General features: G+C 38.0%; 1 protein-coding gene across 4 annotated transcripts in view; it reads right to left on the bottom strand.

The window, feature by feature from the left end:
- Positions 1-12486: 12486 nt before the first annotated feature.
- The window catches only part of LOC125483753, a 48756-nt gene continuing 34730 nt past the window's right edge, over positions 12487-26512 (bottom strand). For 3 of the 4 annotated variants that reach the window (XM_048600354.1, XM_048600355.1, XM_048600353.1), the window contains 3 exons: positions 24935-25095; positions 24335-24473; positions 12487-14124 (listed from right to left, as the gene is read on the bottom strand). In XM_048600354.1, coding sequence (XP_048456311.1) covers positions 13925-14124; positions 24335-24473; positions 24935-25095 — 500 coding nt within the window. In that variant the 3' untranslated portion in view covers positions 12487-13924. Of the gene's footprint in view, positions 14125-22351; positions 22450-24334; positions 24474-24934; positions 25096-26512 lie in introns of those variants that run through there. The other variant, XM_048600356.1, reaches the window with a different exon arrangement.

Genomic DNA, 26512 nt, shown 5'->3' with positions numbered 1-26512 from the left:
GAAGAAATCTGCACAGCCAGGTATGCCTCATGTATATAGTCGGGTTTACAAACATGTTTTCCATTTTTGCCAAAGAGGATTGTGTCCATGCGCACAATTCCAACAGGATGGGATGTTAATGAGCATACCAGACACAACATGAATGCAAACCAGGTTCACAGAAAGATGACCCACCCAAACTGTTGTCAGAATTTACAGTAATGGCAAACCTTCAGCCTTCATAGGGAAAGAACATTAGCCTCCAGCCCAATTGAAGACTCTTGACTACTATTCAAAATCCTGCATAAAAGAGCATCAAACTAATTTTATCTGCTATCTGCCAAGGTCCTAAGTAACATAGATAAAGGGAAATACAACACAAGGTTCCCAAGTTTATTGTTGAAAACAATTACACAGAAGTTGACTGACAGGCACTTTGCATATTGTATGGATAAGTCAGTTTAACCGGTTTATCGTGAGGTCTTGTAAAGGAATCAGCAAAACTTGGCAATTATGTTTCTTTAAAAAGTTTTGTGATTTGCAAGCAGCCAGATTGAAAGCATATGTTTTTGGGTTTCTAAACAGTCTGTGGATTTTACAGTTATATTATTAATTTCCCATATTGATTCTTTAATACAGTTAACTTTGGCATATATATTAGAAATTAATTTTTAATTTCTAAAATCGTCTGATTGGTGATAGAATACTGTCATGACCAATTGGAAATGAGCACTGTTAGATTGCCTAAAGCTCCATACAATGGACTAGTCAGGCAATATTTTGTTATGGTAGCAGCACAGGTAAAAATGAGGAATCCGTATGCAACCAGTCAGTGTACCTCTGGATAGAAGAGATGTTCCTACAGGAAACCACAAATCAAGAAAAATTGTACATTTGACTTCCAAAGGTGTAGTGAGCAACAATATACAGGTTCATACCTGAGTAAGTCTGGTCTCATCTTTAAAATTCAAGTATGCACATGGCTTTGTGATATAGAAACAAGTCATTGAAGAACATTGAAAACCTGAATATAGATTTCTCAAGGAGTTTATTTCAGCAATATATGTTTCTGTAAAGGCTATATTATCTTTTAACACATCAAAAGTTTCAAATCATTGCCTTGGCACTAATATCATTTCCCTTTTCAGGAAATTTTCATGATTATTGATATTCTATCATTTTATTCATGGACTACCACCAAATTAACATTTTGTGTTGTGCATATTATAATTACCAACTGAGCACTGCCAAGGCTGAGACATTGATTCATGACAATAAAACAAATCAATATTTTCCTTCAATTTACAAGGCTTCAGAATCCACCCTGATCGCAACTGATGCATCAGAGACACCAATTCTGACCTTCAACCATAAAAAAACTGCAATTGTGAAGTTGGATATCAACTGTAGTAGAAACTAACTACATGTGAGTAGTTGTTAGCAATCTTAGCAATCAAAATAAAAGCTGGACCCTATAATTTAAATCTTAATGTTATAATAATTTAAGGTAAATACTCTTTGAGTGTTAAAAGACGGAACTTTAAATGAGAAACTACTGGATATAACAGATTTAACAGAAATTAAATAATATCACAAGTGAAAAGCAAACAGGCAATTGTTTCCACATGGAGCAATTTCAGTTTGCAATCAGTGACCATGAATTACTTTATTATTTGCTCGTAGGACATTGGCGTTGCTGGCTGGACAGCATTTGTTACCTGTACCAAGCAGCTTTTGAGAGCGTGATGGTGAGCTGCTTTCTTGAATCACTGCAGTCCATGCATGGTTGGTTGGAATTCCAAGGTGATGACTCTGTGACACTGAAGGAATAGTGAGATATTTCCAAACTAGGATGGTGAATGATTTGGAGCGGAAAATACAGGTGGTGGACTTCCCATCAATGAATTAGCATTGCTGAATACTGAAGGAGTTGCAGTTCTACATTGAGGGCAGGAGAATGTGGATCGTAGGAGGCATAACTGGCTCCACATTTTGCCAGGAGTATGCTACCATATCCCACTGTCCACATGAGCATTTTAAAGTTGGGTGAGGCCAGATCACAGACCAAATGCAAACACCCTAGTGAACCAATGCTTCCTCGAGCTATATTTTTCTATTATGCAGGCGTCCAACATTTGTGCATGGCAATGGTTTTAGGAGCAGAAGTCAATGTGTCAGCAACTTGGATTGACATGTGCGGAACCTACCAGTGGCTGCACTGTGTAACAGGATGTGCCAAACGGCAACAGCAGTGTGCAATAGACAGAGCTAAGCACAGCCAGTGGATCAGATCCAAGCTCAGCAATCCTGTCATGTCCAGTTGGAGAATAGTCGACATATAAACATCTCACTGGAGGAGGACACCCTGCAAATGTTTTCATGGATGTGGACTTTCACTGCTGCGGGTCTATAGTCAAACGTATGTTAGTCTGTGTAAGATTGGCAGTTTTCTTTCTCTAATGAACCAGATGGGTTTAATAATAATCACCTTTGCTGGCTTTTAATTCCATAGTTATTAACTAAATTTAGTTTCCAGCAGTTGCCATAGTTGGATTTGATCCCATGTTTCCCATGCATGAGTTTGGGCCTCTATATGCCACTATCTCCCTAGGTTGGGATGATAAGTGGCAGGTAATTTTGTGCCACACAACTGCCAGCAATGGCTACCTCCAACAAGAAAGAACCTGACCATTGCCCCTTGTCATTTAATGGCAGTACTATTGCTGAATCCCCTACAATCAATATTCGGAGGCTTGACTAGAAACTGAACTTGACCAGGCATACGAATACTGGGGCTACAAAAGCAAGTCAGTGGCCAGTAAATTGTGCGGTACATAACTCACCTCCTCTCTTTCCAATCTTTGCTCACCATCTAAAAAACATAAATCTAGAATCTGTGGGAAAATGCTCCACTTATCTTGACTATTGCAGCTCTTACAAAAATCTTGACACCATCTGAGCCAAAAGTTTCCATTTGATTCACATCTCATCCCCTACATTCAAAAGTCACTCCCTTCACCATTGACACACAATGGCAGCAATGTGCACCATCTATAAGATGCACTCAGTAACCCACCAACCTCTACTACTTAGGAGGACAAGAGCAGCAGTTACATGGAGACACTCCCATCAAAACGTTCCCCTCCAAGCCACTCATCATTCTGACTTGGATCTATATCACCATTCCTTCACTATCGCAGTGCCAAATTCCTGGAATCTCTTTTCTAACAGCAGTGTGGGTGTATTTGCATCCCAAAGTCTGCATTTCAATAAGATAGCTCACTATTATCTTCTCATGGGCTATTACTGAAATAACTCCACAGAGGCTGTATCCCATCACCAAGTCACCCTTTATTTACATATGGAAAGTCTTTGACACTGATCCAGCTTCCTCAGAGTAAACTCCTAGAATACCAGGATGTCTGACACTCCTGTTTATGTCTCCAACCTGGGCTCCCGGACTGACCAGATCAACAGCCCCAATCAGGGAACTCATATTCTATGATGTCCACCTGGCTGACCTCATTACAATCACTGCATTAGGGTTGGATAATAACTTCTGATCTAGCCATCAATCATGATAACCATAATCTCATGAATGAATGATAAAATAAATACATTTTCAAGATGGCATCATTTTATAATGGGCACAAAAGCAGGTTTAATTGTAATAACTTACGTTCAGACAAAAATGCCCAGTCTGGTTATTAATCCTCTTGGCCTTGTTATGACTGAGATACAAGGAGTGTATTGTCTTTCTCTTTTTTCATTCCTTCATGGGTCTCAAAATAGTTTTTTTTTGATTCACCCAGTTTCCACTTGAACAATCACATGTTTTCTCTATATTAGATTTAGAGCAAAAGATTCCATCAACCAAGTTTCTTACTAAACACAAAATTATTGATATTTATAAAACAAAAAGTATTTTACAAAGCTGCAATTAGTTAACATAGTTTGTAATATGAAAAAATAAGTGTTTACCTCTTTAAATAATCCCAAACACACACATTCCCATTCACATTAGGGAGAGAAGAAAAATAGATTTCTGTCAACAGAGATTCTGTTTGAGAAAATTCACTTTTAGCCAATAAGTCTTAGCTCTTGAAGGCAATAAAAGGAGAAGGTGTGGAATGTTCAGACAGTTATTGGTCCAGTATTCTGGTAGTTGTGGATTGATCATCAACACAGGTAGATGCTTTGGTGTTGCACTTACAAACACAGCACTGCAAAGTCATCCAGTAGTTGTTTGAGAGGACAATCAGGCCTCACAATGGATTCCCCACAAAGATACTTGAGAACCAGGAGACATGTACTGAACACTTTCTTTCAGCAATCTTCCCAAACTGAAAATGTTAAACCATCTGCGAAATACTGTTCAAACAGACAGCATAAAAATGCAGTCATAAAAACAGTCAGGTGTTTTCAGTGAAGGGAGTTCACTCAACCAAGATCAACAATTTCTCAAACTATGTGGTCTCCGAGAAATGCCTTGTTAAAAAAAAGCTCCAATGTCTTTTCATTAATGCTTTAAAAACAATTTTGATCCACAGAATTTGAAATAAATCTGTTTTTCCACAATCTTCCATAACTCAAGTCCATAAATTGTTACCAAATATGTAATCATAGCGGCATGAATGACTTAACAACTGACTGCTTTAGCCTGCTGCACTATTAGGCGTAGCCTGGAAACTGCTAAATCCGAATCAAAATTTATCATTGGTGCTAAGGCACCAAAGATCAACTTAAAGTGAAAGACATGCAAATAATGTTAAACATGGTAGAGCCTGATGTGAAAGGATAAAATATGAAACTGCCTTTAGCAAGCTAAATGAACAGAAATAAGTGTTTTCTGACATCTCATTCATATCAGAACTGCCCTGCACTTCTCCACACCTGTACGTATACCATTATTGCAAAATCTTTTCACATTACTTAATGCTTTCTATGTACCTGTCTGGGTGAGCACTAATAAACTTAGGTCCTTCAGAGATAGTAAGAACTGCTGATGCTGGAATCAGAGATGACACAGTGTGGCAGCATCAGGGGAGCAGGAAAGTTGACATTTCGGGTCGGGACGCTTCTTCAGAAATGGGGAGGGGGAAGGGAGCTCAGAAATAAATAGAGAGAGGAGTGGTGGAGCTGGAAAATGTCGATGCGATGGTGATAGGTGAGTGCAGGTAGGCAGTGGTGGGGATTGGTCAGTGAGGTAGGAGGGACTGATAGTTGGGAGAGAAGATGGACAGGTTGTGTCAGGTCAAGGAGGCAGGGATGAGAGAGTGGGTTGGTCATAGGATGAGGCTGTGTTTGGGGAGATTTTGAAACTAGTAAAGTCCACTTTTAGGGCATTGGATTGTCGGGTCCCAAGGTGGAATATGAGGTGCTGCTCCTCAAGTTTGCGGATTATGTCATTGTGACACTGGAGGAGACCAGAATGGACATGTTACCCAGCGAGTGGGAGGGGGAGTTAAAATCGTTTGCGACCGGAAGGTGTTGTCATTTGTCGTGAACAGAGCGCAGGTGCTCTACAAACAGTCTCTGAGCCTCCGCTTGGTTTCACCGATGTACAGGAGGCCACATCGGGAGCAGCGGATGCTGTAGACGTTGGCGGATGTGCAGGTGAACCTCTGTCTGATGTGAAAGGATTTTTTGGTTCCTTGGATGGAGGTGAAGGGGGAGGTGTAGGGGCAGGTGTAGCACTTCCTGCAGTTGCAGGGAAAGGTGCCGGGGATGGTGGGGTAAGTGGGGAAAGTGTGGAGCAGATGAGGGAGTCATGAATCGAGCAGTCCCTACAAAAGGCAGATAGGGGTGGGGAGGGAAATATGTCTTTGGTGGTGGGTTTGAATTGTAACTTAGATCCTTTCCCTCAACGTCAAGTCTGTGGTTCTGTTAATTTTCCATACAACAGTGGTACTACTACAAAAATATTTCATTGGCTGTAAAGAGGCTTTAGCTACTGTGAAAGGCACTATATAAATGGAAACTCATTGATTCTTTATACCTTCAGGAGAATAGCCGAATATAGTCTTCATTGCAGAGTCTTATCATTCTGATGTGCTGAGAGTGATTGTAGTTTTGGAAGGAAATGTTGGAAAAGAATTAGAGAATTTTAGAGAGCAGTGAGGAAAGGAGACCACAAATGAGATGGTAAACTTTAAGATACATGAAGATAACAGGAAGTTCAAAGGTGAAAGATGGAAGAGGAATAATATATTGTCATTCACTCCTTTGCGAATTAATTAAGCAAACGGGTAATATACCATAATAGAGATTACTTGTTGGTGTAATCATCTAATGGACAAAATGTGAGAGACAATGGTGTTGGAAATTACTTGGAGTGAAACTGGAGGACAGAACAGAGATACAGAATAAGTAGCAATTTGGGCATATTAAGGGCATCTATTTCTTTTCTATGTTTGGATGGGCTATCAACACACAACATAAAATCCTAATGAGTTAATTGAAAACTAACCTGCTTCAAAGTGCCTACTTAGAATATCACTTTACATCCGCATGAGAAAATATCATTTAAAATCAATCAAAAATGCAATTCAAAATAAATAATTATGAATTGATTAATTTATTCTAGTCACTGGATAACAGTTCAATTGGACGTTGTACAAAGTTTGAGATCCTAAAACTAAAGAATAATGTGAGATCTTCAGAAGCACAATCTCTCACACAGTACAAACTAACTTTCATTTATCAGTGCTATGTGTTTTGAACATGTTTTTACTTTGTTTAACATCATTCTCATTTAGACCAGGATCTGAGAAAGTTCATTACCTTTGATCAATGTTCATGGACAAGATGATGTGAACACCCTCTCTACCTTCCTAAAGCACACATTATTTAAATTCAACTTTCGTAGAATAGATTTCCCTTTAGTACGATTTTGCATACGCTTTGATAAAAACCCAATGGCAGAATCAACAATTAGCCCTATTAGTCTGTCCTATTCGTCCTCACAACCAGGAGTGTTAGTATATAGTTGTGACACATTATTTTGCCTAGGCATTTGCATTTTAAGTGTACATTTACTGGACCTCATGAAACAAATTAGATTGGCATATTATATGCACCATTTAGGTGCATACCTAAATAAATATGTGAATTTGGACAACATGTGAAAATCCATCCACCCTATAAATGAGCCAAGCACCTTTTCCTTCTTTAATGTAGCTTTAATCTCCAAGCAAGAATTTGAAACTGAAACTTTATGATGCATTGGGGCAGTTTCACCAACACAAAAGCAGAAAAAAAAGCATGGTGAGAAAGTTTAAATATACTTATGACAGATATTTATGCTAGTCCACATGCTTCTGGGTGTTAGTGTTAAACTTATCAGGATTTTTATTTTAATTTGTAAAAATTGTCTTAACATTGTGCATGTATGTGTGCATTCGGAAATAATTGGTGGTGAGCATGCGCTGTTATTGTGTCATTTAGATCGTTGGTGCCAGCAAACATGGCCATATTCCATTAACCTGATCCTTTTCCTCTTTTGTTTTTGCATCAAACATTATAAAAGGATTTGATTAATAAATAGGATTCTACTCAGCCATTGAATGGAGTTAAAATCTGCATTTGAAGTTTTTCAAAAAAATATTTAATCCACTTAATCTTCATTTCATAATGATTAGGAAAAGAATCCAATGCAAGTGTTACTTAAACCATATTTATTGAACTTCGGACATTTGCAAGATGGCCCAGAAAGTATTTGTCAGCAGCTATTCATTCAGCATCTTCTGCTCTTGTGGGTGGTGAGCTCTGAGTGGGGAGGAACGTGTAATTAGGCTGGGTGGTGGCAGAGCTGAACCCTGCTGCCACTACCAGAATTACGTTCTGGGAGGGACGGTCATGGTTGAAGGTTTTGCCATCTCTGGAAGGATAACCATATCCTAAGGTTGAGTCTTGATAACCTGTAGATTTCTCCATTGGTGGAGCTTCATTTTTGGCTTTGTGCAGCCTTTTCAGAAGGGACTGTTGCTTACACTGCAGGCCTGTGTTTACAAACCTCCACTGACAGGCACAATGCAACTGCATCAGCCGCACAAGGAACAAAGCAAGGAACTGATCCAAGTCAACACCTCTGTAGATACATTTCCTTAAAATCCTTTTCTTATTCTATTCTACCTGGCCAGCCATTATCAGCTGCTCTCTCTGGAAAGGGCTGTTGAGATTAGCCCAGCTCTGGTTGTATTGCCCCTATCTCTGAGCCAGGAGGCCTGGGTTCATGCTCCACCTGCTCCAGAGGGATGCTGTAACATATCTGAACAGCTTGATTAGAAATTATCTGGCATAGCGACAGGCTGTTGTCATATGAGGTGCACAACAGGGGAAACTGTGCAGGTCAATTGTCAATACAGAGGAGGGGAAGGTGATATCCTTGATAAAGGCAAGTAATGTCTGATTTAGGAACCGGACATCAGGAAGGATAGTCTCTGTGGAGAGCTATGGCTGCCCCTCTCCCCATGCCCTCCAACTCCTTGCATTGCTTACCTGTGCCATTAGTACCCGTTAATACTGGAACTCTGGTGGCTGTCCTTATCACAGAGTCTCCTTAGTGGTGTTGCTGACCATAAGAGCTTCCAGCCTCTGGCTGATCTGCAACAGTCACCATTTGGGATTACTCTCCCTCAGGTCTTGATCTCAGGAAAGATCTGTGAGCCAGTAGCCTTACGATTGGCACGTGGTTTGGTGGGTCTTTCGAAAAAAACGCAGCACAGGTCTCTTGCCATCTTGCTAACAGGCAAGAACTCCAACCCCTCAACAAGACTACGCTCTAATAATTCAACTGCGGGACATAATGTTTATAATACTGGGAGGTCCTCACTAACATAAATAAATTAAATGATGGCTACTGAGATAGCAGTTTTATTCACTTTACCAGCATGGATTAAACTGGCAATGCTTGTAGTTGCAAATGGAGATATTTGTTCTGTTTTTGTGATTTAATGCATGTTGTATCTTGCTGTGATACCTATTTATGGAGAGAAGCCATTGGCATTACTCATATTTCAGGTTCTAAGTACTCCTTTTATTGACTCACTGAAAGCAAACAAGAAATCTGATACGCCTGTTAAAACCCATCAGATTGTAAATTGATTTTTCGACAAAGTCTAACACTATTTACATTTATGAAACTACATCTTCACAACCTTATCTCCTCTGAGCTTGCTTCATTTGTGAAGAGATTTTCTGTTATAAAAGCCATGAAGTAATTAGAGTATTGCTACCTGATCTTCATTGGCTGTGCACATCTCTTAACTCATTGTACACCAGTGGACTGTCAAGCTTTCATTTATCAGCAGCCCTTAAGTTTAAAACAAAGTTTGGTAAGTATCTGGCACACTAACATACCAACCTGGAGAATTTTGGGCATTTGACAATGTAACGACTTTTAGGCAACTAATCCTAGTTTTTCATAAATTGCTACCATTTCTAAAGTAGAAATTGTGAGCCAAGAGGATGAACTGTGAACTCAGGACTAAAAAATATTGTATTATTGGACTAACATTTCTTTCAGCAAAGTCTGCAAGGTAAAAGTTGACAAGAAATACCTTTGATATTTTCCAAATGTCTAATATATCTTTACAGAATGGCCAACTATAAATAATACAAATTGGATTAATACAAGGGATTACAAAAATACAACACTGAGTCCAACTCAACTGGTCAAAGTAACAAAAACCGAAAGAACTGTGGATGCTGTAAATCAGGAGCAAAAACAGAAGTTGCTGGAAAAGCTCAGCAGGTCTGACAGCATCTGTGAAGAAAAAATCAGAGTTAACTTTTCGGGTCCGGTGACCCTTCCTCAGTTCTGACTTTATGGATGTCCAAGATAAAATCAAGTCTTTCTCATTATAGTCACTATAATCAATGCACACATAATCAAAGATACAGAAAAATGTTATGCTTATATTTTGTAAGTAATAAGCTTGTTTTTAGTAACATTTTAAAGCTGTCACAACTTTTTTCGCTTGAGATGGACACATTAGTTTAAAATTAATACCAGCAACTATGGACATAAAATTCAAGGTAAAGTATGTAATAATTATGCCTAACAAACCAGATCGAATTTACTCTTTTCTCCTTATTTCAAATGTATACATTTAGTTCAACTGTCAGCCTTCCAAGCATAAGTAGGAGAAATTGGCTTTCATTGATGCTTTTCAATTAATTATCTAACAGTTTCCCTTCTCTGAATTAAAAGCATGCTAATGCGACTTCAATTCCATTGAGTGAAATTAAACATTGTGACATGGGTCAGTGCCCATGATTCACCATATGATGAGTTTTCTTCTCTCTAGACAGTGCTGACAGGAAGAGATACTGAGTGAGAAGCAGCTGCTGCCCCTTAAAGGAGACAACATTAAAAGGATAGTCACTCCATGTTCCTTTACCTTGATACAGACTGAAGAATTATATCACCAGAGACATAGGAGGTTATTTATTTTCACCCTCAGTCCGGGAGTAGTGCCAAACATCAAAAGAAGGAAAGATGAACAGAAAAAAAAACCTTTAAAAATAGAATAAAATTAAAATAGGAAGCAAAGTAATTAACCAGGAATCTCTCTTATAGTTGGTTCATTATTTTTAAGAGTAATTTTTAAAAAGACGAAAAACCAGCAATTGGTTTTAGCTCATGTTAGTGCCAATCAAACTGCTTTAAGTCTAATGCCATTCTTTTCCTGAATGGCTCTGTGTTAACCAACTGTAACCTTTGTCTGTCCCAGTCTCTTCTTCTCCACAATGATTTGCAGCCCTGGTTCAGGCCTATTTCAATGCAACTTCACTAGAACTTACAAAAATGAATTTATTCTAACTTAAAATTTGCATGTAAACTCCATCAAATTAAATGGCTGTGTCCAAATAGTGAAATTAAAGGTAGCTGAAAATATGTTATGAGTTTCAAATTCTCACTTTTAACTCTAACGACATGTATCTAGGCAACTGGAAATAAAAGGTGTTACAGTTGGACAGCTTCACAACTTTATTAATATTGATTCTAAAATGAACCACAGACACAATTTGTAGAAGACTTCCCTTTAGAGACTGTGAACAACCAGATACCAGTGATAACTACAATATATGATAACTGTTAAATGAAAAATGGTCAGGATAAAATCATAAAATCCAATGGAGGCAATTAAATGCTTCTGCAGTTTTCAAATGGAACCAAGTTAAAGGAAGTAGAATTTAAAAATGCAAATTTTTGAAAAATGTACTCTCTAAATTCAACATTATATCTCTATTTTCAAAAATTGACTATATTATTATGAATTTTAAACCACAGTTTCCTCTTTTATTTATATTACATTCAAAATGTTATGCATTTTTAAAGGACCTAATGCTTACTGAAAAGCAATTTACAATGAGTTCTGCATGATAAAATAAAGTTATTTCTAAGCTCTTAGTTTTATGGAATGGGGGTCATACACGTACTGCCTTTTAATAGGTAGATGTAGCTTTGCAAAAGGCTAGAAGATGCTTAAAATATACAATACAGTACACTTTCCACCAAATATTTAAATGCATAAATGAGGCAATAACTTAAAATTCAGAGAATTGATCAGTTGCAATTGCAGAACATTACATTTCATTTCTTAAGGGTCCAGTAGAAATCTGTAAATTTCCCATTTATTATTATATTTAATGCTTTTTAAAGCTCAATTATAACAGCAAACTGTAGTTTTCTAGAATGAATAATGTTTTTGGTCCTTTTTCCATTCAACCTGTTACCTGATAATTAGCTATTGCAGTAAATGTTTTATCCCGAAGCCATGACTCTCAGCAAGACAAATCTTATTTCAGTAGTTATCTGTTTAAAAAAGGATTCCTGGGAGAAACCAAGGCAAAATCTTGAAGTGTCAGTCTCTTGTGGTTCGTATTACATTTCTGCCCAAATAAAGGCACATGCTAAAACAGCACTGAAGACAGATTTGCTTTTCTTATGTACACATTGCAGAGAAATGTTGCAATTCCTGTCAATCTGATAAAAATAGCTTCAGATGCTGTTTTAAATAAATATCAGTATTTACAATGATAATTACTGCTCCCAGATTTTATTTTGGGAAGTTGGAAAAGTAATAGATTTGTTACTGTCATTTACAACTCCTCAATCTAGTTTGTTCATAGAATCTCTATAGTGTGAAAACAGGCCATTTGGCTCAACAAGTCCACACCAACTCTTTGAAGAGCATTCCACCAAGACTCATCCCCCTACCCTTTCCGTGTAACCCTGCATTTTCCATGGCTAATCCACCTAACCAACACATCCCTTGACACTATGGGCAATTTAGCATGGCCAATCCACCTAACTTGCACATCTTTGGACTGTAGGAGGAAACCAGAGCACCTGGTGCAAACGCTACACAGACAGCCACCCAAGGCAGGAATTGAATCTGGGTCCTTGTTGCTGTGAGGCAGCAGTGCTAACCACTGAGCCACTGTGCTGCCCTGATGAAACAAGCGTGGATGCTGTAAATCTGAAACAAAAATAGAAACTGCTGGAGAAATTCAGTAGATCTGGCAGCATCTGCGAAGATAAAATAGTGTTGATGTTTTCGGTTCAGAACCTGAACAAGGATCACTGGACCTGAAACGTTAACTCTGCTTTCTCTCTACAGATGCTGCCAGAGCTAATGAGTTTTTCCATCAATTTCTGTTTTAGTTTCTTTATTTGTCTCATTTTCCACCACCACATACCCCCCAACTTTTACCTTGCACAATCACTCTGTTGTCAATTAATCATTAATAAAAATGGAAAATGTTGGAAATCTGACAAAGGTTGATCTGAAACATTAACTCTGTTTGTAGGTACTGCCAGCCCTGCTTGGTTTTCAAGCATTTTCTGCCAGACTTTGCTCTTATATTAATCTCTCAATAACTTCTACCTTCTTTTTTGTTTCCTTCCTCTCCACACTCCCCCTCTCCCAACCCTTACACACGCCCCAAATTTCCATCACCACTTCCCTTGGCTTTGTACTAACTGAAAAAAATATTAAAACATTAAACTTTCTAGTCTTGACCAAAGATCATTGACCTGAAGCTTTGGGCAACATTTGAACTGTGGAAGTGGGTCAGTTTGAACAATTAAAGATCTCATCCATTTTCTCTCCACAGAAACTGCCCAACCTACAAAACATTTCCAGCATTTTCTGTTTCAGTTTCTGATTTTCAGCTCCTGCAATATTTATTTGTTGTTTATATTGTGCCTTGTGTTGTTTTCAGTAATTCCCACCATTGAAGTTCCTCTACATTCAAGAGTAATCTACATTTTGAATGTTAAGAAAATCAGTGAATCTGATTACTTAGGGCACAAAGCTGGAACGGTAGTCAATGTGAGTTAGAACGTTTCATAAAGGACAAAATGAATAATCTTTGGATTTGCAGCAGTAGTACAAATTGGTTGGAGTGGGAAGAATAACTTCGATTTTTAGATAGAAATTTGAAACTAACATTGAAAAGAACCGATTACAAATAAACTTTTTTTGCCAACCCAATTCAAATGGTTGCAATAAAGTGAGTGAGGCAATAACTTGCTGCTGACTGTTTGGTAAGCAGGCAGGTAGGAACCTTCCATCTCTCCATATATTGTAATGAAAGGTCTTTACTTCAAGTCACTGTTTTCAATGAAGCTATTGCTTACCAGTGTAGTTAACTCAATTTATAATGCTGAACATAGCTAATGGATTGATATTCAAACGAATCACAAAATTTTGATAACAAAAGCAATTTAAAGCAGCACTTTTGAAGTTCATTATTTTTGCTTCAAGGTGGTATTTTGCTCATTATTATTTTCTCCTGTGGTTGAAACTTTCAAGCTACTGCCAATTGTTGTTCAATGGTTGCTTACAGTAGACATCTTTGTATTTGTAGTCGAAGATCATTAAGAATCCTTTCAAACAAGGTTTCTCTGATGCCAATGTCATTCATGAATATCTTAATTTTTCCTACTCTGAGTCAACCAGCTGAAAGTCAGATTCTTCATTTCCATGAAAACATTGTTGAGTTTTGACTGAAGCTGTTTGTAGATAACTGTTGCTGTCTTGCTACGATAGAGCAATACGATCACCAGACTCAGCAAAACAATGATCAATAATTTACGAAGCATTGCCGGCAAATGGGAATTATAGCTGTCAGCTGATAAAAATACAAATAGAACACAAAAATTCAACATTATATCCTTTATATCATTACAACAGTCTTCAAATTTCAAAAATAATGCATCTTAGCAAAAGAAGTCATGATCAGAATATGTATTATGTCAGTTTACATGGGACTAAGCTAACACTTTGATAGCAGGCAATGAGGAACTGGAGACTGACTGAATTCAACGATTGATTTTAAACAGGCTTATGAGCTCAGAATAGTCAGTTTAATAATACTAAGTCTAATTTTCTCTTTTGGTTTTAAAGTTAACTGGAAACCTGACAGGCAGTCTGACTTCACCTCTGGTGCCCTCCTCTCTCTCCTATAACTGTGTCGTGGCAAATATTATTGCTGCTGTAGGAAGCTACATTGATAACATTGATCAATTGCACACAATTTCAACATGGTTATTAAATATGTTTCACCAATTCCTGTTAAACATCACAGTAATGCTGAGCCATGAAACGTAGTACAGCAATACAATGAATCGTGCCACTTTTTGTGCATACTCGTGGAATTAAAAGTTGTATCAGCTCTGAGGGATGGAATTCCTTCATAAAACCTCTGCAACACGTCAATTAATTTATATCTCCTTTCCTGTACATTCCAATCCCTTTAATTAAACAGTTTATTCGGTGTCAGTGTCAAGCATCTCCAACTTATTTACTCAAAGTCTGTCATTAGTTAGTCCTACAATTTTGAAATGTTCTTTTGGTGATATTGTCTAGGAGGTTGAGAGGCTTCCCTATTCTTTGCAGATAATAGAAGTGACTTTTCTTTATATAACACCCTTCATTATCTAAGCCAACGAAATACTTTAAAATTGTACCCACTGTTGTAATTTAATAAAAGCAATGGTTGACATATGAATTAGCAACAAGACTGGGCCTCTTGGGCCTTTGAGTCTGGTCTGCCATTCAATAAGGTCCTGGCTGATCTGATTTTAATCTCAAGTCAACATTCCTGCATATCCCCGGTAATCTTTCAACCCATTGGTAATGAAGAATCTATCTACCAGTGCCGTAAAAATATTTAAAGACTTTTCATCCATTACATTTTGAGGAAGGGAGTTCCAAAAACTCATAACTCTCTGACAGAAAAAAATGTTACTTCATCTTAGTTTTAAATGGGTGACTCTTTATTTTTAAACTGCGACCCCCAGTTCTAGATTCTCTGACAAGAGGAAATATGCTTTCAACATCCACCCAGTCAATTCCCCATAGGATCCAATATGTTTCAGTTTAAATCACCTCTGACTCTTTTAAACTCCAGAGGATACAGATTTAGCCTCTCCAGCCTTTCCTCAAAAGGCAATCCACTCCACTCATTCCAGATATTAGTCTAATAAACTTTCACTAAACTGTTTCAAATGCATTAACGTCCTTCCATGAATACTGTGACCAGTACTACACACAATATTCCAGATGTAATCTCACGAATGCCCTGTATAACTGAAGCATAACTTCCGTACTCTTGCATTCAATTCCCCTCACAATAAAATTTACTTTCCTGATTTCTTGTTTAACCTGCATACTAACCTTCTGTGATTCATGCACTAGGACACCTAGATCTCTCTGCACCTTCTCACCATTTAGATTATATGCTTCTTTTTCACTCCTTCTGACAAAATGGTCAATTCACATTTTTCGCATTGTACTCCATTTGACACATCTTTGCCCACTCACTTCACCGATCTATATCTCTTTCTAGGCTCCTTATGTCCTCTTCACAACTCACTTTCCAACCTATCTTTGTGTCATTAGCATATTTAGCTACAATCCTCTAAGTTCTTCATAAAAAATATTTATATAAATTATAGTTGAGGTCCTAGCACTAACTCCTGTGGGGTTGACATTCATGACATCCTGCCAAACTGAAAAAGACCCTTTCTTCCTACTATCTGCTTCCTGTTAGCTAGCCAATATTCTGTGCATGCCAATTTGTTACTCCCCACACCTTGAGCTTTTATTTTCTGCAATAACCTTTGACATGGCATCTTAGCAAATACGTTATGGGAATCAATATACGATACATTCCCTTGTTCCCTTTTATCTACAGCACAAGTTACTTCTTCAAAGAATACTAATAAATTAGTTAAATATGATTTAGCTTGGATAAAACAATGTTGGCTCTACCTGATTACTTTTAGCTTATCCAAGTACCCTCTTATACCATCTTTAATAATAGCTTTGAACATTCTCCCTATGACCAAATGTTAAGCTAATAGGCCTGTAATTTCCTGCTTTCTGCCTTCCTCCTTGTTGAATGGAGGAATTACATTAGCAATCTTCCAATCCAAAGGAGCCTTCCACAAATCTAATGAGTTTTAGAAGATTAGAACCAAGGCATCAGCTGTTTCACTATTACGGTTAAGATCCTAGGATGAAATCCAACAGGACCTGAGGACTGTTCATTTTGCAGTTCCAACAATTTACTCAGTACTACTTTCCTAGTAATTGTAATTTTCTTCAGTTCCTCCCTCTATTTCAATTCCTAATTCACAGCTATTTCCAGGTGTGACTTGTTTACTCTCTAGTGAAGACTGATGCAAAATACGTGTGCAATTCATCTGCCACCACTTTATCCTCCATTATTAATTCCCCAGACTCATTTTTTACAAGTAGCTTTCAGTACTGCCACCATAATGTTGTTGGTAGTCTACTATTCGTGTTAATCCATGTAACATATTTCACACACAGTTAAGTTCTGTTGAGTTGGATATCTTGAATTTTTTTAATAATATCAACTACTTACAAAATTATAATATCATAGACCTAAACATCTATTCTGGTTCTATGCTTTCTGATGTTACTGTACATTGATTGATTACACAGACTCCATTAGACAGATAGGATGTTTAAAGTTGAGGTGGGTACCTTTAATTCCAAATGTCATATGCTGTGATATCAGGTAACTGTCTTAAAGGTACAGCCCTGTCTGTTCTGGAATATATACCATTATACAACATGTATTTCTTATGTGCTTAAAACATACCTTTGGCTCTACATGATTTTTATTTGCATTTATTTGCATACTCATGGCAACATCCTGTAAATGACAATGTAGTTAAAAATTTCACTCCACGCCTCATTGAGTAGAGAATGTTTAAGGGAATCAACTGGTTACCTTAGACATTCCATCCATTAACTCCTTTATAAACTTCAGCAGAACCTCATCAGGTTATAGCCAGCAAGAGACCCTTAGAGGCCCAAAATGCATCCTACAAATAACTAACGACAGTAACTTATTTCTTTAGGAGCCAATCTCTCACTTTGACAATATTGTTTGACTATAGCATTTAAAACATTGAGAAGGAAAATAAAATACTTCATAAAATGATTCTGTGCTTAAAATGTATGAATACACACATATAGACCAACAGGAACAATGGAAGAAATTACTTCGCAATGAAAATTCAGACTCTGGAAATTATAGCAGTTAGCACAACTTGTGGGAGAAGTGTGGAGGTTTCACATAGCAAGATAAAATAAATTTAATGCTCAGCAGTTTATTTTGCATGAATAATGATATTGAATTTAGTGCAGACATTGTGAGATTATGGCTGGGATATTAGCTCAAGGCCATCTGGACTGGCTTCCATTATAAAAACAACTTGCTTTTTAAAATGACATGCTGAGCCATGAGCACAGTTACAGACAAAAATTAATTGCAGAAAGGTGTTGTGTTGACCAGGCACTAGAAAGAAAGATTCACACATCTGGACGGGTAGCACCAGAGGCCCTTTAAAACAGAAAGAAAGCAAAAGGCAGAACCAGGAAATAAAATGACAAACAAAGAGTAATGTTACCCCTGAGAGCACAAAATAGATTAGTTTGGAGCAAAATACCCCTGTGGAGTAGTGAATACCAAATGAAAATCAATTGTCAGCATAATATTATACCTTTTTAAAAGTTATTCAAATTGCATGCTGTAAGCTTACCTCATATTTAAACATAATTCTAATGAGCTTCCTTTCAAGCCATTCCTTTCACAAAATGGTTTTATTGCATGTTATGCACTATTAGCATTTTAGTTTGTTTTCAGAAAAAAATTTCATCCTCACCATTCCCTGTGCATATTGCTAACAAGAGGTTAGAATTCCATCATCTCAATAGCACAGAAGTAATTTAACAAGGAGGGATGAAGACAGTTGAGATCTATTTTCACACACAACAGGTTCACACTCAGAGAAGGCAACATTTGAAACATTAGATCCAGAAAGGAACTGTGATCAGTAACAAACAGCTTGTGCCTGAAACTTTAGAAGGTAACTTTGAAAAGAAGATGCTTTGAAAAGGCATGTGTAATATGCATCCCTATGACTAGGATACCCAACGTAAGTAATGACATTACAGAAGCACGAACAAACAAGTGCCTTAAGTGATTAACTAAAACATCGAAATTTAATCTTTATTGTGAATTTGATTAGAGTTCCAAGAATGGTTACAATGAAGTATTTTTGTTTCTAGCAAGAATTTACTAAACACTTTAACCTTTTTCTAATATCAGATGGTAACAAAAATATCCAATCTTGATTGAGATCTTGTTTCGTATTTGTATTTGTACTTCGTCTTTAATTTGAATTTTTTTTTAAGCTGACTGACTTGGAAGCATCATGCTAAAATTTTGTTATTAATTGAAAGTGAAATTCTGACTAATCATCCAGATTAAAAAATGTCGAGGCTAATTATTTTGGAATCTCTTCTTGGTAGAATTATATTTATTGAATGGATTCAATAGTTTACATCAGTATTGATAAATTGAGGCATTGTATAATACTGATGGATGATTCTATGCTAGCAAGAAAGAAGAGCTGGTAATAGGGACCATTAGTAGGTGAAAATGAGTTAGATGTATTGAAACCTGGTCATGTCATGACAGGATCTTGGGTGTGGGAATGTGTAAAGCATGTAGAAGAAGGTATTAAAGTTCTAAAATTATTGAATCCAATAAGTCCTGAAAGATACAGAAATCCCAAAGCAGAAAATAAGACACTGTTCTTCCAGCTTGCACTGTGCCTTGCTGGAGCAGTGCAGCAGGCCTGAGGTAAAAATGTTGACCAGGGAGCACGGTGGTGTGTTAAAGTGGCAGGCAACTGGAAGATCAGGGTCATTTTTGTGGACAGAACATACATGTTCCTCAAAGGGGATACCTAGCCTGCAATCTCCTCTACTTCCCAGCCTCTGTCTATAGCACATATACAACCTTTTCCAGCTGCTATCAAGTTCTGAGAAAGGGTCTGTAGACTGCTTTCTCTCCATAGATGCTGCTAGAACTGCAGAGTTTCTCCATAAATTTGTATGCTTTTTCAGATTTCCAGAATACACAGTTCTTTGATTTGTATTACCACATTGTAGTCAAGCTTATTGGAACAAGGACAAAGATGAAGCTGATGAGCTGAGGAAAGGGCAGTAGGCTGATGGTTTTAAAGAGGTAGAAGTATGTAGTCTTGGAGTATAAGAGTTTGAAAATGAATTTCAGTGTCAAATAGGAAACAAAAATTGTGAATGATCTAATTCAGCCACAAAGAGTTACCAGGGAGAGGGATGGAATCTGTGGATAAGGTAAATTGGTTTGATTTCTCCAACTTCCTTGTGAATTTCACCTTCACATTTATTTAAGTTTTACATTATTCAGTTTAATCTGAAGTTAGAAAAATCTTCTCACTTACAATGGTCAAAGCACTAGAACAAATCATTTGTGATGTAGTTGAGCTCAACACATGACAGCAAGTGCTGCTCCCTTGTAAATCCATCCATTGCTTGTGGAAGTTTAGACTGTACCAAGATTGCTGAACTATGGCCAGAGATAGCAAGAACTGCAGGTGGTGGAGTCAGAGATAACACATCTTGGAGCTGGAGGAGCACAGCACGCCAGGGACCATCAGAGGAGCAGGAAAGTTGATATTTCGGGTCGGGACCCTTCTTCAGAAAAATCTGAATTGTTCCCAATTATAGAACCTTTCTGGATTTGATGTTTCAGATGCTCCCTGATAGGTGTTTGAAGTTGGGTAAGCGAAAACAGATCTGAACTGTCTTTGACCATCCTCCTAAATTTGCTATTGCTTTTGAGATAATAGAATTCAAACCACTTGTTAGCAAGAGTGGCACTGGTTAGCACTGCTGCCTCACAGCGCCAGGGACCTTTCTTCAATTCCAACCTCTGGCGACTGTCTGCGTGGAGCTTGCACATTCTCCCCGTGTCTGTGTGAGTTTTCTCTGGGTGCTTCAGTTTCCTCCCACAGTCCAAAGATGTGCAAGTTAGGTGGATTGGCCATAGGAAATGCAGGGTTACAAGGATAGGGTAGGGGTCTGGCTCAGATGCTGTTCAGAGGGGTGATGTGGACTTGATGGGCCGAATGGCTTGCATCCACACTGTAGGGATTCTATGAATATGTGAGGAGGATGAAATACTGATTTACTTTAAATCAGAATTAAATTGTAATTGTGCATTAAGACTTTAGACTATGGCCTTGGCTTTCATAGGAAAATAGGAACAGGAGCAGGCCAAATAGCCAATTAAGTCTGAAAAATGACTTAATACTATCATGGCTGATCAAACACTTCAATACCTTTTGCATAACTCCTTATTTGCATAACTCTTTATGTCACTGTAATCAGAAATCAATCAATCTCTGCTTTAAACATACTCAAAGGCTCAGCTTGTTTAGGCCCTTGGAGTAGAGAATTCCAAAACTTGACAAGCCTCTGAGTAAAGAAATTTCTCTTTGTGTTATCCTAAATGCTATTGTCTTTGTTTTTATATTGTACCCTTGGTTGTAGACTCCTCATCAAGGGCAATCATCTTATTAACAACTACCCTTTCTGTCCTTTTAAGTATTTTGCAGCTTTCAATGAAATCACCTATCATTTTTCAAAATTCTTGAGCATACAAGCCCACCCTGGTGAAACTTTGCTGCACTCCCTTTCAGCAATTATATCATTTCTGAGCTAAGGAGACCAAAACTGCACATACTATTCCAGATTCTGACATTTAGTTGAAGGAATATTTTATCATCCATTCTGGATATCAAACAAATCTGATTCAATTGATAGATTGAAAGAGATGGTGGTGAGATGGAGCTGGCTATCATCATGTGTACGTGTGGAACCTGACCTTGTGTTCCTGGATGATGTTGTCAAGGGGCAGGATCTAAGTGATAAACAGGAGGGCTCCAAGGATAGATCTTTGTGGGACACAAGAGGCAATGGTGTGGGAGCTGGAAGGAAAGATGATTCATTGATAAGAATGCAACCAGACAGGGATAGTGCCACTCAACTGGATAATAAAGTAGAACCATGAGAGGAGAATGGTGTGGTTATCCATTTCAAAAGCTGCTGTTCATTGAGAAGGATGAAAAGGAATAGTTTATCAATGTCACAATTACAAATGATTTCTCCAATGAGAAACTGGCCACTCTTAGAAAAAGCTCAGTGATAGTTCATGTCTTCACAATAGCATTATTTCACTTATTTCAGTTGCAGAGAACTTCAATTTCCTTTCATCTACTATTTAGTTCCATTTTAACTTCAATTTCCTTTCATCTACTATTTAGTTACATTTTAACTTACCTTCATATCTAAATGGTGAAGCTAGAAAAACCTTCTTTATAACAAAATATTAGAATAAGCAATTCATGAGGCAGTCAAACCTCACAAACGGCATCAAGTGCTGCTTCCCTTGTCACTTCATCTATTTGAATATGACAACAAAAATGAAAGAAGGAGAGAAAGACCCACAAAGTGGTCATCCAACATTGTCCAGGTGGAGAAAGTAAACCTGTAACATGAGATCAGGTTTGCTGAAAATTTTGCAAGACATTTGAAAAGAATATAAGGATTCTGCTGACAGAATTTTATGTAGTACTAAAGACAGCTGGGAAATCCCAATCAGAATCACGTTTGACTGACACAGAAAGATAATGAGAGATTCAGGTAATGTGCCTCACATGTTGATTCCTGACTAGTGTGAGTCTAAGATCTTTTTTTTGTCAGACACTTAATAAATTCACTCTCTATCTCACACCAATGAGATGTTTTCAAAATGTAAGTTCTTCCAGTGCCATAAATTAACCCTTTAATCACATTGTAAGTTGGACATAAACAATTTGATATGAATAGAGGTGACAAAAATAACAAAACTGAGATTGCTGGACATTTCAAACAAAAATAAAAGATCTGGAAATGAACACATTGACTAGTATTTAATAAAGAATGATGGTTTGGATGTGACACATTGCCAGACTGCTATAAATATTCCCAGCACACTGTTCTCATTGTAGTAGGTAGAATTTGCTATGCATACACATGTGTATGGCTAGAAGATAGAAAAGGAACATATTTTAGTCATGAAACATAGAATAGCAGCAATAGATCTGCTGAAATAAACGTCTTATCTGAAAAATCAATGTTTAGGAAATGTTTAGAATATAATTTGAATTGAGTGCACTATTCTCAATGAATAATCCTTTTTCTGATAATAAAGTTAACTCAAATGAAATTCTGAAATACTAAGCTTGAAATAGTATTATGCAAGAGAAATTGGAACTGAAAATAATTGTTCAGCTCATTGAGGCTTGTCCTTTGTTCCATAGGAATGTAGGAACAGAGGAATAGACCGCTGAGGCCATTGAACCTGCTTCTCCATTTAATGTGATAATGGCTGATCAAACTCTTCAATGCCTTTATCCACACTATCTGCATAACCTTTTATACCAATGGCAATCAGAAATTTATCGATCTACATTAAGTATACTCAAAGACTAAGTTTCCACACCCCTCTGCAGTACAGAATTCCAAAGGTTCACAACACTCCTTTTTTAAAGACCGCACACCGCCTATGTACAGTCGTGTCTTTTAACGTATTTTCCCAATTCAGCTGAACCAGTTGCTAAGTGCCTCATAATGTCCCTTATTCAAATTTAACTCCCTCACATTCAAAGGCAATGTAATGTTCTATCAAATTGTGGTTGCTCACCCCGAGGTTCTTTTATAATAATTAATCATTAATTAGCCTCTTTTTTTACATAATGCTAGATCTAAAGTAGCCTGCCCTCTAGCCGGGTCTTCAACATACTGCTTTAGAAAACCATACTTGAGACACTTCAAAAACTTGTCCCGTCCAGTTTTAGTGTGCAATTGGGGGATGTGTTAGCTCAGTTGGTTGGACAGCTGTTTTGTGATGCAGAGTGGTGACAACAGTATGGGTTCAATTCCCACACTAGGTGAGGTTATTATGAAGTCTCCACCTTATCAACCTCACCCCTTGCAGAGACATGGTGATTCTTAGTTATAACCATCACCAGTTATCTCTCTCTCCCTCTGTCTATTGAAAGAGTGGAACTATGGTGACTTTACTTTTAGTGCTCAGTTGGCGTATGTGATCCAGATCCAGACTGAGGTCACCCATTTAGCACTGTCTTTGTGGCGAATTATACTTGTGAAAGTACAGTAAAATGTGTCTCAGTAACAATAAATTTCCATCCATCCATCCATCTATCTATCATGTTTCCTATGCTATAAGCTTCTCTCATTTCCTGATTAATGCACCACAACCCACTATCATGACTATTTGGTGCTCTATAAATAACTCCAAACAATGTTTGCTGCCCCTTGCCTCTTGAGCTCCACTCAAAAAGATTTCATGCACTGTTCTGAGGTTCTCCCTTACTATTGTACTGATCCTATATTGTATTATCAGGGCAATTCCATCTCTTTTCTCTTCTTGCCTGTCATTCCTAAACATCAATATCCTTAAATATTCAGTAACCAGTCGTGATCATGATGTAGCCAAGTTTCTGAAATGGCAATTAGATCAGAACACTTCACTCCTTTCTGGGTCTTTAGATCACCTATCTTGTTGCGAATGGTGTTGCCTTTAGGTAGAGTGCCCTTAACTTTGCCTAATTGACATCATTCTGCCTTTGAAGAATAATCAATGCTTGTCTTTGTTTCTCCTTTTCTGTAGACCACATAATATCTTTTCTACTTCCTGTTATTAACTTTACTTCCCTCCAATTTGGGTTACCCCTCAAGTTCCCAAGGCTCTGGCAAGGTAGTTTAAACTCACCCCAATAGCAACATCAAACCTCCCTGCGCAAATATCAGTCCCAGTCCTGTACAGTTCTCTATAAACCAAGCTTAATGTTGCTATCCATTTGCTTTACATAACATTAGATGGTCACAATGTAGACAAAACATACTGTCAAAAATTATCTCATCCAATTCTCGAAATCGAACTCTTCTTTCAGTTCTTGTTCTGTGAGAAACATAACCATCTGCATTTTGCGTCATTTTGGATTTCCTCCTCAGTATAGATGTTGGACATTTAAGTGCAATCACCTGGTGGTTTAAAAATATTATTAAACAATCTCTGTATTCACCAGCAATCTATAATTCTCTATTTGTGGTTGATACAATTTAATTTAAAAAATATAAAGTTTTTAAGCAAATGGCTGTAGACAATTAACTCCACTTCAAACATCCTTTCACTGGATTCCTAGATTTTTTTTTCCTCTCAGACACCACGTAGTCTGTCCCATATTGTTAAATTTTCATCAAAAAGGTAATTTTCAAGGAAATAAAGGTCAATATTGACCCTTAACTGAACTCTTGATTAGCTGAAAATATCTGATCAAGAAGCTAAGCACTATTAGGTCTTCTCTGATTTTTATTTAATGATGGGTATAAATATAAATGACAGCTAATCTAGTTTGTAAGACAAGTTCATCTTGCTTAAGAATAAGTTCAGGAAGACACAAATGTCCCGCAGAAGCACACGTTGACATGCTAAGATATCATACCTCCTGTGCATGACACGTTTTTGAAGATAATGTATTTATTTTAAGTCTTCTTGCATCTGGAAAGTTTTCAAACGTTTGTGGCAAAACCTTATTTGAAATATCAAGCAGTCGATCAGTAGTAGAATCCTGGGAGATGGCTGAGTTATCTGTTTGTTTAGAATCTAGAAAAAGTCAGCAGATATTATGTCACATTTGTACAAATTTCACTTTAATAAACTTACATTTGTGTGTTTAATGTAACCCCACGTGCAAATGTGCCAGTATGATGCTAACTGATGCCATCACATAGGACGTACCACGGAATGGTCTGTATGTTGAGAGCCTGCTACAGCAAGGAAGAGGAATAAGGTGTATACAGGGCAATGGGTCCTGCTAACATTACTGGAATTTGCCTTGCAACATTCCTATTCCATCCCTGGTCTCTGAGTCCAAAAATGTTGGTGTGAATGAGGAGGTCAGTGGTTTAGGGCAAGGAGGTTTACAGTAAATTGGGAGGCAATGCATTAGGATGGCCAAGAATAGGGGACCCCACAGCTCCATGGCTTGTACAGTGCATGAGCCTGCGTGCATTGTTTCCCTTTATAGATCCTCCCATTTGTGGGTCCTGCAGTCCCCTCCCTCACAGATCGAGTCACCAACACTATCCGCTATGAATATGGTCGCTGCCATTTTGTTTCCCATTGTACCCTATTAATTTACAGCATAATGGAAGGTGACAGTGATCGTCCCTTGGCCAGCGTCTTGCAGCGTCCTCCACTACATGTTAGTGAAGCCCCAAACATCCAGTTGCCTTCCCCAGTATTCAGGCTCCCTTGCCCACTACCAACATCCCCCTTTTGCCTTAGTCACTGAGGATGGACGTGACAGACTTGAGCAACGTAACCTGACAGCCCCAGATACGAAGTAGTCAAACCCCTGACCGGTGGCTGTACATCTCCCTGACCAGGTTAGCTCTACTGCTGGATCGGCCACACAGGACAGTCTATGACCCACTCCCTGGAATATAGAAGCGTGGTTCCTCTCACTGAGAAGACGCCGTCTGTAATGTGGACAATCCCCTGGACTGGTGTAGGAGACTGCCCTTAACTTATTCTGCTGTGTCCTCTGACTGACAGATGCCTCCATGGATTTGGTGAAGACTAATAAGGCATGGCAGCTTCCTTGTAACATATGCAGTGTGTTTGCTGAATAAGCTGCTGGCACAGCATGCAGGTGGTAAGATTAACATAGCTCTGATCCAGCAAACTGTCTGCCCCCTTAACTGAGGGCTGCCTGATTGTGTGGCTGCACTAATTATCACAGCAAGGCAAGGCGAGGCAAGGCAAGGCAGGGGAAGGCAGGGATGCTATCAGCAGGCAGGTGCTAAGTGTAGCAAGTGCTAAGAGAAAGTGAGCAGCTTTGAGATGCAGCCTGGTCCAATCCATGAGTTTAGTGCCTGTGCCTGTGCCTCCATCTAAAGTATCTTTGCAGCAGCCTTTCAGTGCTAGTTACAGGTCCACTCTGCAATACAGGCCTGTGCTTTCAGAGTGTCCTTCAAGCATAGCAGAGAGGTGTCATGATGGTCATAGAGGTGCCATG

The sequence above is a fragment of the Rhincodon typus genome, chromosome 8 (genome assembly GCF_021869965.1).
Source record: "Rhincodon typus isolate 14 chromosome 8, sRhiTyp1.1, whole genome shotgun sequence".
Classification (NCBI taxonomy): Eukaryota; Metazoa; Chordata; class Chondrichthyes; order Orectolobiformes; family Rhincodontidae; genus Rhincodon; species Rhincodon typus.
This window is presented reverse-complemented; position numbering and strand designations above follow the sequence as displayed.